Raw genomic sequence first — 14,631 nt, forward strand, 5'->3', positions numbered from 1 at the left:
ACGTATATCCTGCTGACTTTTCCACACATTTCAATTCACATCGATTATTAGCGGCTTTCTGATAAGTTTGAAAGGTTGCTCATAAAAAGAAGAGACGACATAGTCTGTCCCACTCAGTTCCACGAGAATTAAAAACGACAACAAACGTGAATGGCGCTATTGTTGCTACTAAATATTGTCAATAGCATCACCAAACAATGTTGGAATAAACCAGTAATTAGTGCAATATTAGAATGGTGTGTTTGCATTAACTTCATGATCTATCAAATTGTGAAACATCAACTTTGAACATTAAAAAGTAATGGAGTGAAAACGAATTTAATGGTGTAATTTCAAATAAGGACATTCATGCGTGACACATTTAACCTTAGTCGAAGCATCCTTGTCGCGGCCCGATTAAGGTAAAAGAGGGAAAGAATCTTAATATACTATTTTATCACCGGTTCTACATCTTTTCATACTCGTATAACATCACACATACTACGTCAAGGTAAATCAGTGTTTCAGTCATGGGTGTTGTTGACTGCCTTTTTTAGGTGAATTAGGTACATATCTTTGCCGATAGTGCTGTTGCGCTAAACGAGAAGAATACAAATGGGAATGCTAGCTACTTGTGTAAATTTCATGGACGCTCGGAGCGTTGGAAGGTAGATATTTTCCATTGACAGATAGGCATGAGTGCTTCATCGAAAAATGTTGTCGTTGTGGTTTGACAACTTTGTTGTATATTATGACAATTTATCCATGTACTACGTTGTAAGTGTAATTATGTCATTCATGGCACTTTTTCTGGCGTGGTGGTACAGTTACTACAGTAATGGAACAGAACTAACTTCTGACCAAGCTCTGATGGTAAGTACATAGTAAAGAGCAGCCGTTCCCTTTACATGTGTGTAAGCAGGTGAGGACTGGGTGTCGTGAACTATGTAACGACACTGATTTTTAAAAAGAAAACGTCCCATTTCAGAGCGAAAATATCCAATGTGAAGGCGCCGTATCTAAGAGCGGACTGCTAAAGAAAATAAAATTGGCTCGTCAGGAGGCAATTGAACAAGAATTGGCAGCAGGACTCACAGACCAGCAGCTCCAGCAAGAGAAAGAGTAACTAACCAAAAAAATTTAACAGAATGCATTTTAGATGTCTGTGTGAAAGATCTAAGGAGTATAACCGTATTTAATTAATGTGTTTCACTTTTGAGAATACAGAAACTTTTGTTTTTAGAGTTTTTATTTGTCTATACACTTCTCCCAGCAGGAAAGACAAAACTAAAATATATACAGTATGCAAGATTTGGAATCAAAAATCACGGAATGAAGTGAAGGTTTCTAAAGGATATATTTGCACTGTTAAATGTTTTCATGTTCCCTTACATTTCACATCCTAAGTTGAAAACAAGTTTCAGAGTGGTGGTGCTCAGATGTATGGTATATGTGGCTAGTGCTCAGGATTTTGTCCTATGCACGTGTTAATGCAACAAAAAGTAAAGCTCTGCCACATGTTGTAATATTTCTCGGATTCTGAATAAAGTAAATTACTATTTATTGCAGCGAGAAACAAAAAAAGGGGGGGGGGAGAGAGAGAGAGAGAGAGAGAGAGAGAGAGAGAGAGAGAGAGAGAGAGAGAGAGAGAGAGAGAGAGCAGATCATCACCTTGCGGTAAACTCTGGGGTATATTACATTGCTAATGCGTATGTTAGAGTTTCTGCGGATTGGAATTTTCTTCAAACAGATATTGATGTGCTCTGGTTGTCTTAATTGGCTTACTGTATTTTTAGCATATTGCATCTCTTCGTGGAACACAGTTGATGCCCATTTGTTTAAATACTCGCAGAAATTTAAATGCCAAAAGGAATAAAAAGACAAAAATATATCATTAGTGGTTCCAGAGTTAGAACAGTTTTCCTCCATTGCAAGCATGATTTTTTTATATATATAATCTTCACAAGAGGATTAGAAGTAGTGATCTATAAAACTGTCTTCCAGTATCACTGACAATCATTTGTTTTAGAACATGTACTGAGCTCAAATATAATTCTGTGCCTCCCACTTGCCAGCTAACTTGGATTCCAGAAACATTGGTCATGTGAAACCCAATTCGCACTTTTCCCATATAACATCCAGAAATCCATGCAGCATGGTAACAAGGTGGACATAGTATACCTTGATTTCCAAACAGAATAGGAGACAATGCTCACATAAACACATATTAACAAACATTATCAACTAAATTTGTGAGAGTAGATTGAACATGTCTAGGGTATTGAGGACACAGCATATCATCTTGGATGAAGGTTTCATTGACATATATATTTATTTAAACATGAAATCATGATATGGGGTACAAGTTAAAGCAATACGTTGCTGTAGGATCATAAACCTTTCTGTTAGATAAATTTTTAAATATACATGCACTCTAAGGGACACAATGATTCTAAGCAGCAATCTGTATTTTAAAATACAAAATCAACATGAGCAATATTATTATTTTTATTTATTTATTTAACCATCTTCACATTCATGGTTAATACATTTTGGGTGGAATTAAAATTACAGGTGACACGTATTTAGTCTACATAAATTCAGCAACAGAATAAAAGCTGGAGCATTACATCGGTAACATTCTTCCCGAAAAAGTTTCGACTGACCAAGGCAGGCTAATTTTTTGTAGAGCAAGCTGCCTATGTACCTCATACTGTCATGGCATTTACCCGGTGTCTGATGTTTCAGATGAATGTTACCATCACGACAGTGTGATGATCTCACACATTATTACTTGTTTTAAGAGGTTGTTTTCATAAAGCCAGTGTAAGAACCTTTCACAACTGTCAACTATCTCAGCGCTCATCTCATCTTCTCAGCCTTTTCCCACATCATGTGGGGTTGGCGTTGCTTTGCTGGGTCCTCCTTTTCCACAAGTGCCTATCCAGTCCTTCTTCTTCGAGCCATCCTTTCTACCGTAGGTCCGCTGCTACCTTGTCTTTCCATCTCAGTCTCGGTATTCCTCTTCTGCTTGATCCTTCAACACCATAGCCTACTTTCTTGGATCTTTTTCCCTATGGGCCCCACTTCCACTGTTCCCCTGATGTACTCATTCCGTAGTCTATCCTTTCGTGTCACTGTACTCATCCACCTTAACATTCTCATTTCTGCCACTTCCATCTCTTTCTCTTGGGCTTTTGTAATTGGCCAAGTTTCTGCGCTATACAGCATCGCAGGCCTCGCCACAAACTTGTGAAGCTTTCCTTTCATTCTGCAGCCAACCTTCTTATCACACAATACCCTGCTCAGTTTCCTCCAGTTCATCCATCCACTATTCATCCTGTGTTGTATTTCGGCCTCCAGTCCACCATCACTTCGCATTTAAGAGTCTAGGTATTTAAATTTCTTGACCAGCATCAGTTATTCTCCTTTCAGGTTAATATATAGATCTTTGGCACCCTTTGTACACATATATTCTGTTTTCACCCTGCTAATTCTCATTCCCCTTTCCTCTAGAGCTTTTCTCCACTGTTCAAGCTTGTCTTGAAATGCCTCCTGGGTGGGTTCACAGATTACAACATCATCGGCAAACATCATGCTCCAAGGTGCCTCTTTTTTCACATCTTTGACTAGTACATCCATGACAAGGTCAAAGAGAGATGGGCTGAGAGTAGACCTCTGATGTAGTCCTAATCTCACTGGAAATGCATTTGTTGCACCTGCACTGCTCCTGACTTGTGTCATTGCACCTTCATACATGTCTTCTACCACCCTGATATATTTTTCTGGCAGGCATTTACTTCTCAGACATTTCCATATCTCTTGCCTCGGCACTGTCATATGCCCTCTCAAGATCGATAAAGGCCATATGCATTTTGGCTTGTACTTCTCTGTGCCTCTCAATCAGTTACCTTAGTGCAAATATTGTGTCGGTTGTTCCTTTTCCTGGCATAAATCCAAACTGTTCTTCACATACTTCAATTTCTAGACGCAACCTCTTCTCAAATATCCTTTCCCAGATCTTCATTGTGTAGGACATCAGTTTAATCCCTGTCTAATTGCCACAGTTTTGGGTATCTCCTTTCCCCTTATTTATGGGAACCAGTTTACTGCTTCTCCATGCATGTGGCATTCTTTCTCCTTTCCAGATCTTCTGCATTAGATCCCAGAGAATATCAGTTCCCTGTTCTCCCAGACTTTTTGATGCTTCTATTGGGATTTGGTGTGCCCCTAGGGCCTTCCCATTTTTCATTTTCTTCATCGTGTGTTTGACTTCTTCTCTACTTATACTTTGTGCCATTCCTTCATTTATATCACTATCCTCATACTTCTCTCATACATTTTCCTCACTCAGTTGCCTTTCAAAGTACTCCCACCACCTATTCAGGATTTTCTCAAGGTCGTGTAATACTACACCTGATTCATCCTCATTGATTTTATGTCCTTGATTGCCTTATCTCTTGCTTTAGCAATCCGTAAGAGTTGCCTGCCATCCTGTCTTCTTTCCAGCTCTTCCATTGCCTCAGCCTTTGCTTTTACCACTGTTCTTTTTGCTTTCTTTTTTGCAGTCTTGTAGGCTTCCCTATCCTCCTGTCTTCTTGTTAAGTCCCTTTGTGGTTCCCCCCATCCCCCCCCCCCCTGCACCCTCACTTTTATCACTTTCTGAACCTCCTCATTCCACCACCATGCCTCCTCATCTTCTGGTGCTCCCCTTCCTGTTGCTACACCCAGCACATCTTTTCCAGATTTTGTAATTACATTGCTATAATAACTCCACCACTCCTGTACATCCTCTGGTAATTTCACTTCTCTTAATACTGTTTCCTTGAATTTTTCTCGCAACACTTCTTTCAGTTTCCACCACTTTATTCTTCGTTCTCTTCGCTTTATGCGTTTACACTTTGTCCCCACTACCATTCCATAATCGGCCTCTACGAGTTTGTGATGCGCAACCACACTTTCACTGTATATAACCGTGGTATTCTTGATTTCCTTTATGTGTTTCCTTCTGGACAACAAGTAATCTAACTGACTTTTATGGTCTCCACTTCTGTACGTTATAAGTTGTTCTCTTAGACAACTGAAGTAGGTATTGGCGATCATTAGGTCAAAAGATACAGCGTATTCTGCAATCTTGTGCCCTGCTGCATTTCTTTCTCCATAACTCCATCCACCATGAATTCTATCTTCTCCACTCCTCCTCTCACCAACATGTCCCAATTATTACCCTTTCATTGTATGGTGTTTCCATTGTTACTCCATCTAGGATTTTCCAAAATTTGTCCTTCTCTTCCTCCGAACACACTGTCTGGGGTGTATACACACGTAGAACTGTGTTGACGTCTCCTCCGATAGTAAGTTTTATGCTCATGATTATGTCATTGATTCTGTCCACTACACAGACTTCCTGTTTTAGATCTTTATCCACAATAATCCCTACTCAATTTCTGGACTCTTTGTCTGCACTGCTATAGAACAACTTGTATCCTTCTGCCAATAGTTTGGCTTTGTCACCCTTCTGCCTGGTCTCTTGTAAGCACAGGATATTTACCTTCCTTTTTTGCACCATGTCTACAATCTCTCGACTCTTTCCCTTCAATGTTCCTTTGTTTAACGTTACGACTCTGATTTTGCATTTCATTCCTTCTTTCGCACCCTAGTCTTTTGTTGGATTCTTCACAAAATGTCTCTCCCGGAGATCCGATTGGGAGATTATTACTCCAGAAAATTTACTTTGAGAAGTATCCACTGTTGGTGTGGTTTTGGTACACTCTCTCTCTCTCTCTCTCTCTCTCTCTCTCTCTCTCTCTCTCTCTCTCTCTCTCTTTTTTTTTTTTTTTTTTTTTTGCTGTATGCCCTTCCTGACGCCAACCCTCCTCCTTTATCCGGGCTCGGGACCGGCAACAACAGTTAACGAGCTACTCAATCCACTCATTACCTGTTGCAGGCAGAGTTATGTCAGCTCTCATCTGCTGTGGAGAAATGTTACAAGAGAGTATGTTTGTATCACTTGCAATTAACACAGTTATTGTGAGATTAGGTGTTATTGTAGGTCATTAATAAAGAGAAGGAAGAGGAGAGGGCCTAAGATTGAGGGACTCTTGACCACACAGCCATGTTCAAAACTTTGAGGTGGAGATTCGTATTTATAAATGAAACAGTCTCAAATCTGTACATGCATGGGACAGATATAATTTACAGGTCTTTAAAGATTAGCTTGGTTAGTGGATGCGGTTGTACTCGATCATGATGTTGATAATTAATTTTTGCATAACAAATATTTGCTTTATGATTGAGTTAACTAGTGCAGAGTACACAGTTTTAATGGTGATCAAGTTACAATTTTGACTGAGAACTCTAAAGGCATTGCAGAGGCTACTCAGTTTACACACCCCCCAGGGGGTCCACAACTCTTTTGTGGATACGTGCGTAGCGAGCACGGGACCCCGAGCTAATGTGGCCCTCCTTCCTTTCCGGGCTGCATACCTTCCTTTTCCGCATCCTTCCCTATCCCCCATCTTCGCCCCCCCTCCCCTCACCTCTGGCTCTTTCCTTCCCTTTCTCCCCCTCTGGGAGTATGGTTTGTGCCTACGTCCGGAGACGGACGCTCGTAAATGTAACGCATTCTTCGTCTTCTCTGCTTGTCTGTCTTCATCCTTCCTTTGTCCTTCTCTTTTCCTTACCTCGTCTCTTTACCCTTTTCTCCGCTGCGGCGTTTGAGACCTCTCTTCTTTCCTTTCCCTTTCTTTGTTTTTCCCTTTCTCTTTCTTCCTCCCTGTGCGTGTCTGAAGGCCGACCCACGCATTTTTGTGCGTAGCCAGTGACGGGTAACGCATAATTCCACGCCCCGGGTAGACAGGTAGGACACGTACGTACCCCCTGGTAACGGCCAGGCCCAGGGAGGGGTGATTACCCGAGCTGATACCTTCCGAAAGTGCCGATCAGTCCCTCCGTCCGTTTGTCGGGAGGTGTGACCTGAGGTGTGAACAATCACCTAAGGCGGGAGTGCCCTCAGAGAGGGCCCCCACAAGGGAGGAGCGCGCCATCGGAGACGCCGGTAATCGTGGGGGATTCTTCCGCAATGGTTTCCTCACCTTCCACTATGTCTGCTCACAAGCATAAGTTCACTGAGTCTCAGCCACAGACAGTTCTTCCATCGTTGCCACAGTTCCTTGTTGTTTCTCGGTCTGACGAAGGTCACGACTTCTCCACGGTCAACCCTTTCATTATTCAGAAAGGTGTCGACGCAATTGCAGGTCCTGTAAAGTCTTGTTCCAGATTATGGAATGGCACCTTGTTGTTAGAAACAGTCAGTGTCCTCCAGGCACAAAAATTGCTGCGTACTTCACTGCTCCACACCTTCCCTGTCCGGGTTGAAACGCACCGCACTTTAAATTCCTCGCGTGGAGTCGTTTATACACTCTCCCTCGATGGATTGTCTGACGAAGAAATTCAGCACTACCTATCTGACCAGGGCGTAACGGCTGTTCATAGAGTTATGAAAAGGGTTGACGTGATAATCATTCCAACCCGCACTGTCTTCTTGACATTTGACAAAGTTCAACTCCCATCAAAAATCAAAGCAGGCTATGAGATAATTTCCGTTCGCCCTTACGTCCCAAACCCTATGCGTTGCTATCGGTGTCAGCGGTTCAATCACACCAGCCAGTCCTGTTCCAATCCGGCCAAATGTGCTACGTGTGACAAGGATGCCCATGAGGGTGCTTGTCCACCTCCATCCCCTCGCTGCATCAACTGTATGGGTGACCACGCTGTTTCCTCTCGAGATTGCCCTGTCTTTAAAGACAAAAAGCTCATCCAGGAAATAAGAGTGAAGGAAAAGGTGTCGACCTTTGCTGCTCGAAAATTATTCGCCAGTCGCCGGCCCACCGTGCCTCAGACAGGAAAATACAGCACTGTCCTTGCTTCTCCTCGGCCAACAAAGGAGGCGGCCACGCAGACTTGCGACCTCACCTTTAGTGCCACGGTCGTCAGATCGGCCAGTGCAAAGATCGCCCGTTCAACCTCACCACTTTTGCCTGCCCACTCTATGGCTCACCCTTCATCGGGTTCTGCTAAATCTCGAGCCCAAAAGTCAGACACCCGGTCTTCCAAAAAAGAGCACACTCGTGAAGATTTTTTACGTACCCCAACTTCGCAACCATCAGTTCCTCCTCCACCTAAACATCATATTTCCAAGAAGGCTACTAAGAAACCCAGTTCATCTCCTTCTCCGCCAAGGCGTGTCCAATCTACAGCACCACCTGGCGGAAATCGCCCTCGGCCGTCTTCTGTGTCGCCGAGGCACACTGCTGGCGGCCGATCAACCGGCCGATTGCTGGTGGCAGGAGCTGCTCCTGAACAACCTATGGATCAGGATCTTCTGCCTTCGGCTGAATGCCATTCCATGCCGTCGGTCGCAAGCTCTGAGCAGTCGATGAGTTGACAGAAACCTTGGTCACATTCCTCCATTTTCTGTTCACCCTATGTCCATTATCCACTGGAATATCCGTGGCATTCGAGCCAATCGAGATGAATTGTCGATCCTCTTACGATCCTACTCGCCGGTCATCTTCTGTCTTCAGGAAACAAAGCTGCGTCCCCATGACCTCTTTGTTCTCCCCCATTTTCAGTCCATCTGATTTGATCTCCCCTCTGTTGAAGGAACTCCAGCCCATGGAGGACTCATGATTCTTCTCCATGATACTCTCCATTATCACCCAATCCACTTAAACACTTCCTTCCAAGCTGTCGCTGTCCGTCTTTCCCTTTCTGGATATACCTTTTCTCTTTGTACTGTATACATTCCATCGTCCACACCAATGGCACGAGCTGATCTCCTTCATCTTCTTGGTCAGCTTCCACCCCCCTATTTGCTGGTTGGGGACTTCAATGCCCACCACCCGCTTTGGGGATCTCCACATCCTTGTCCACGTGGCTCACTATTGCTAGACGTCTTCCACCAAGCGGATCTAGTTTGCCTCAACATTGGGGTCCCTACGTTTTTGTCTGCCTCCACGACAAATTTCTCTCACTTGGACCTTTCGGTCAGTACTGTTCCGCTAGCTCGGCGCTTCGAATGGTTCGCCCTTGACGATACACACTCGAGTGACCACTTTCCATGTGTCCTTAGACTGCAGCCTCAACTGCCATGTATGCGCCCGCGACGCTGGAAGTTTGCCCAAGCCGATTGGACACTTTTTTCGTCTCTAGCAACATTTGATGACCGTCACTTTCCCAGCGTCGACGATGAGGTCACCCATATTACCGACGTTATTCTTACAGCTGCGGAACGTTCAATACCACGCACCTCCGAATTGCCCCGGCGCCCCCCAGTTCCTTGGTGGAACGAGGCGTGCCGCGACGCAATACGTGAGCAGCGACGTGCTCTTCGCGTTTTCCGCCACCGTCCTACTTTGGCCAACTGTATCCGTTATAAGCAGTTCCGTGCGCGATGCCGTCATGTCATCAGCGATAGCAAGAAGGCAAGCTGGAAATTCTTTATTAGCTCATTTAACACCTTCACTCCCTCCTCGGAAGTTTGGAGTCGGCTTCGGCAGTTATCAGGCGCGCCTCGTTTCTCCCCGGTCTCTGGGCTCACAGTCGCACATGATACATTAGTGGACCCCGTCGCAATTTCTAACTCATTGGGTCAACACTTTGCTGAGATTTCGAGCTCTTCAAATTACCCACCAGCGTTTCTCCCGAAGAAACGTGCAGCGGAAGTGCGACCTCTTGCTTTCTCCTCTCAACATCGTGAAAGCTACAATATTGTTTTCTCCATGCGGGAACTCCAACATGCACTCTCTTCTTCTCGCTTCTCGCTCCTCCGCCCCATGACCGGATGGTATCCACGTCCAAATGTTGCTGCATTTACCAACCCATAGTCTGCGTTACCTCCTTCGCCTTTATAATCGAATTTGGACCGACAGTACTTTTCCCAGATGATGGCGGGAAGCTATCGTCGTTCCTGTTCCGAAACCTGGAAAGGACAAACATCTCCCCTCTAGCTATCGCCCCATTTCTCTCACGAGTAGTGTGTGTAAGGTTTTGGAGCGTATGGTGAATTGCCGTTTAGCTTGGTGGCTGGAGTCCCGAAGTCTTTTAACACCTGCCCAATGCGGATTCCGAAAGCATCGTTCTGCAGTTGACCATCTTGTTTCTCTCTCCACTTATATCAGGAACAATTTTCTCCGGAAACGCCAAACAGTAGCAATATTTTTTGATCTGGAGAGAGCATACGATACCTGTTGGAGGACAGGCATCCTCCGCACACTGTTCTCTTGGGGCTTTCGAGGTCGGCTGCCCCTTTTTCTTCGCGAATTTATGGCAGAGCGCACATTTAGAGTGCGGGTGAACACTACTCTCTCCCATACTTTCTCCCAAGAAAACGGGGTATCCCAGGGCTCCGTGCTGAGTGTTGTACTGTTTGCCATTGCCATAAATCCAATTATGGATTGTCTCCTTCCTGATGTCTCGGGCTCCCTCTTTGTGGATGATTTTGCGATCTACTACCGTTCTCAACGGACCAGCCTTCTTGAACGACGTCTTCAGGGATGTCCCGATCGCCTCCACTCTAGGAGCATCGAAACCGGCTTCCGTTTTTCTCCCAGTAAGACTGTTTGTGTTAATTTTTGGCGACGTAAGGAGTTTCTTCCACCCTCCTTACATCGAGGTCCTGTCAACCTTCCGTTTTCGGACGTCGCTAAATTCTTGGGTCTTATGTTTGACAGAAAACTGTGTTGGTCCTCCCACGTTTCCTATCTTTCGGCTCGCTGTCTGTGATCCCTCAACACCCTCCGTGTCCTGAATGGTACCTCCTGGGGAGCGGACCGAGTGGTCCTTCTCCGCCTCTATAGCGCCTTAGTGCGCTCGAAATTGGACTATGGAAGCATAGTTTATTCCTCTGCTCGGCCGTCTATTCTTTGTCGTCTCGACTCTAACCATCACCGTGGATTACGTTTAGTGTCTGGAGCTTTTTACACCAGCCCTGTGGAAAGCCTTTATGCTGAGACTGCTGAACCTCCGCTGTCCTATCGGCGAGTAGTCCTTCTGAGTCGTTATGCTAGCCATCTGTCTTCCATGCCTGCTAATCCAGCCCATGACATTTTTTTCGACGCCTCCTTTGATGTAGGGTATGCAGGCCGCCCCTCCTCCCCACTACCACCGGGAGTCCGCTTCCATCAACTGCTCCATTCTCTTTCCTTCCGCTTTCCTGAAACCTTCTTGACAACTTGGGGTACAGAACCGCCATGGCTCCGTCCCCGGATCTGCCTGCTCCGTGACCTTTGTCAGTTTCCCAAGGATGGTACCTCTTCACTTGTTTATCGTCGGGCATTTTCTGCTCTATGTGCACAAATGAAGGAAGCCACATTTATTTACACTGATGGCTCGAAAACATCGTTAGGTGTAGGGAGTGCCTATGTTGTTGGCGACACCCCACATCGATTTCGGCTTCCCGACCAGTGTTCGGTTTATACTGCGGAGCTTTACGCTGTTCTCCAGGCTGTCCACTACATCCGCCGCCATCAGCGGATACAGTATGTTATCTGCCCAGATTCTCTCAGCTCTCTCCTCAGTCTCCAAGCTCTTTAACCTGTCCACCCTCTGGTCCACCGGATTCGGGACTGTCTGTGCTTGCTCCACCTGGGGGGCGTATCGGTGGCGTTCCTCTGGCTCCCGGGACACGTTGGTGAATGTGGAAATGAGGCGGCCGATATAGCGGCCAAGGCTGCAGTCTCTTTTCCTCGGCCAGCTATTCAATCGACTCCCTTCGCCGATCTACGGAGCGTTTTATGTCGTCGTGGTGTTCTTTTATAGCACGCACATTGGTCGACACTTCCCCATAATAAATTGCAGGACGTGAAAGCTCTTCCTTGTGCTTGGACCTCTTCCTCCCGAACGCGTCATCGGGAGGAGGTAATTTTAACTCAACTCCGGATAGGACACTGTCTTTTTAGCCATCGACATCTTTTAAGCGGCGATCCTCCCCCTCTCTGTCCCCACTGCTCTCAGCCGTGGACGGTAAGACACCTTTTAATTGAGTGCCCCTATTTTACTCCGTTACGCGCCCGTCTACAGCTGTCGCCTGATATATCGTCAATTTTAGCAGACGACACGCGCTCGGCCGATCGCGTTCTCGAGTTTATTGGTGCCAGTGAGATGACGTCAGTCATTTGAAGCTTTTTTTGGGGACAACCAACCCCTTTCTGTAGTGGATTTTTAAGCCTTCCTTCTGCTTTTAGTTTCTCCAATTTTTTGAGTTTCGTTCCCATTGCTGCTGGTTTCCATTTTCGGTTTTTTACTGTTTCCTAAGTCATGGACCAGGTGCTAATGATCACTTTTTCCATATATTGTATGGATCTTCGATGGTCAGCATATCACATGAGCAGTTTTTTCACATATTAAATAAGAGGTTGTTTTCATAGAGTCAGTGTAGGACCCTTTCACAACTTTCAACTATGTCAGCTCTCATCTGCTGTGGAGAAATGTTACAAGAGAGTATGTTTGTAACACTGGCAAATAACACAGTTATTGTGAGATTAGGTGTTGTTGTAGATCATTGATAAAGAGAAGGAAGAGGAGAGGACCTAAGGTTGAGGGACTCTTGATATAATTGGTATTATATATGAATAGCTCATTTTTTCCATCATGTGTTATTATTTCTACTAGTTGCCCTCTGTTTGATAGATATGACTGAAACCATTCATTACAGTCTTTTCTTATACTTTAATCCTCCAGTTCACTGAAGAGCAGTGTGTGTCTGATTAGGTCAAACACCTTTATCATATCAATGAAAAGCCCAGAAGCATAATGTTTTTCATTACATGCATGTATTATGTGGTAAGTAAATGAAAATAGCCTCATTAATGGATTTATTTAGAAAAACACCACTATTGTGCTGCTAGTAGGGAGCTATTTTAAAGAAAGGACATTACTTGAGTATATACAATTATTTCTATTATTTTGGACACAAGTTGGGAGGAGGGACATAGGTCGGTAGTTCTTGAACTCGTGCTTGTCCCAGTTCTCTTGTAATAGAACTATCTTGGAGGTTTAGAGTGATTGAGGAAAAATGCCAGTGTCCATGGAGTGGTTGATTATGTTGCAAAGTGGTTGTATTACTTCATCATCAACCTATTTCATTGCGTAATTAGGTAAACCACCTAAGCCAGATGAGAGGGAATTTTTCATACCCCCAATAATTAAGAGTACCTCCTTCAAAGTTGCAGGTACTATAAAAAGTTATTTGTCAGATCTTTTACACTTTGACACTTGACACTTTGGAGAAAGAGATTTTGTTGGTGGAGAGCGACTAACTGAAAGACTGCTAGCAATTTCAGGAAAGTGGTAAACGGATTACAAATACGAGGCACATCCAGAAAGTAAGTTTCCCTATTTTTTTAAAAAACAGACAACATAGTTATATGAAAAACTTTATTGGCAACGGGTACAGCAATGTTTTATGTATTTTTCGACATAATTACGAAAAGAATTGAGCCTCTTGTCATCGTGTAGGAGCAACTTCTGTATTCCTGTGTCGTAGAAGTCTACCACCTGTGACAGGAATCAGCATGTGGCAGTTGTCTTAGCTCTTCGCCTTTGTTAAAACACTGACCAGTTGGCAGGAATTCCTTGAGGTGCAAGAAAAGAAGGAAATCACTGGAAGCAAGATCAGGATTGTTTGCTGGATATCAAACAGCTCCAAGCCGAACTTCTGCAAAACAACTGCTGTGCTCCGAGGCATTTGGAAATGAGATTTGTCATGGAGCAGCACTACAACTGCAGTTAGCATTCCACACCCCTTGTTCTGAATGGCACATCGCTGTTTTCACATTGTTTCACAGTAACGGTCTGTGTTCACTATATCACCTCCGGGTGGGAAGTGAATGAGCAGAATGCCCTTATTGTCCCAAAGCACGGTGCAAACCCATATTCTGCACCAATGCACTCTATTTGAATTTCACCTTGAGCAGAGATCCACTGTGATGCCAGTGCATTGACTGCCACTTGGTTTGCAATGTTAAGTAAGAAATCCACGTCTCATCACCATGACAGTCCTGTCTAGGAGCTCATCGCCATCATCGTGATACTGCTGCAGAAGTCTGTGCTGCTCCAAAGTTTTTTGTTTTGTGCTCAGGTGCCAGGTCTTAAGGCACACAATTTCGTGAACAGCAGGTGCGTAGTGACAATTTCATGCATCAAAGATCATGATATCTGCTGAAAATAGCTGCTGAGCTTCGTAATCATGAAGCGACAGTTCCCCAGGATGCGCTGCCACACCAGCTCAACCAGGTGATTATTGATCAGGAACTCACTCTTCATCATGGACACTTTGACGACCTTAGGAAAAAAGCGTATACCACTGACCCACCACCTGTTTGCTCATGATATTCTGCCCATAGATCTGGCAGAGCTGACAATGAATTTCAATGGGCACTATATTTTGCGCATTAAGGAACTGTATCACTGACCGAACCTCGCAGGTGACGGGAAAACAAATAACACACACCATTTCGGGCAGTGCACCCGTGTTGCAAAGTTTTTCTGACCATACATGTCATTAGACTCATTTATGTAGGCTTTATTTGCTAATTGTTTTGCTTTAGATATTACTTTATGAAGGTCCTTCTTGTTAGATATGAAATAACT

General features: G+C 44.5%; 1 protein-coding gene across 1 annotated transcript in view; it reads left to right on the forward strand.

Moving 5' to 3' along the window:
• Nucleotides 1-306: 306 nt before the first annotated feature.
• LOC126475495 (uncharacterized) overlaps nt 307-14,631 on the forward strand; it is a 48,979-nt gene continuing 34,654 nt past the window's right edge. The window contains exons 1-2 of the mRNA XM_050103402.1: nt 307-852; nt 968-1,101. Of these exons, the coding sequence (XP_049959359.1) occupies nt 694-852; nt 968-1,101 (293 nt within the window). The 5' untranslated portion in view covers nt 307-693. The remainder of the gene's footprint in view (nt 853-967; nt 1,102-14,631) is intronic.

Source organism: Schistocerca serialis, chromosome 4 (assembly GCF_023864345.2).
Source record: "Schistocerca serialis cubense isolate TAMUIC-IGC-003099 chromosome 4, iqSchSeri2.2, whole genome shotgun sequence".
NCBI classification, from domain to species: domain Eukaryota; kingdom Metazoa; phylum Arthropoda; class Insecta; order Orthoptera; family Acrididae; genus Schistocerca; species Schistocerca serialis.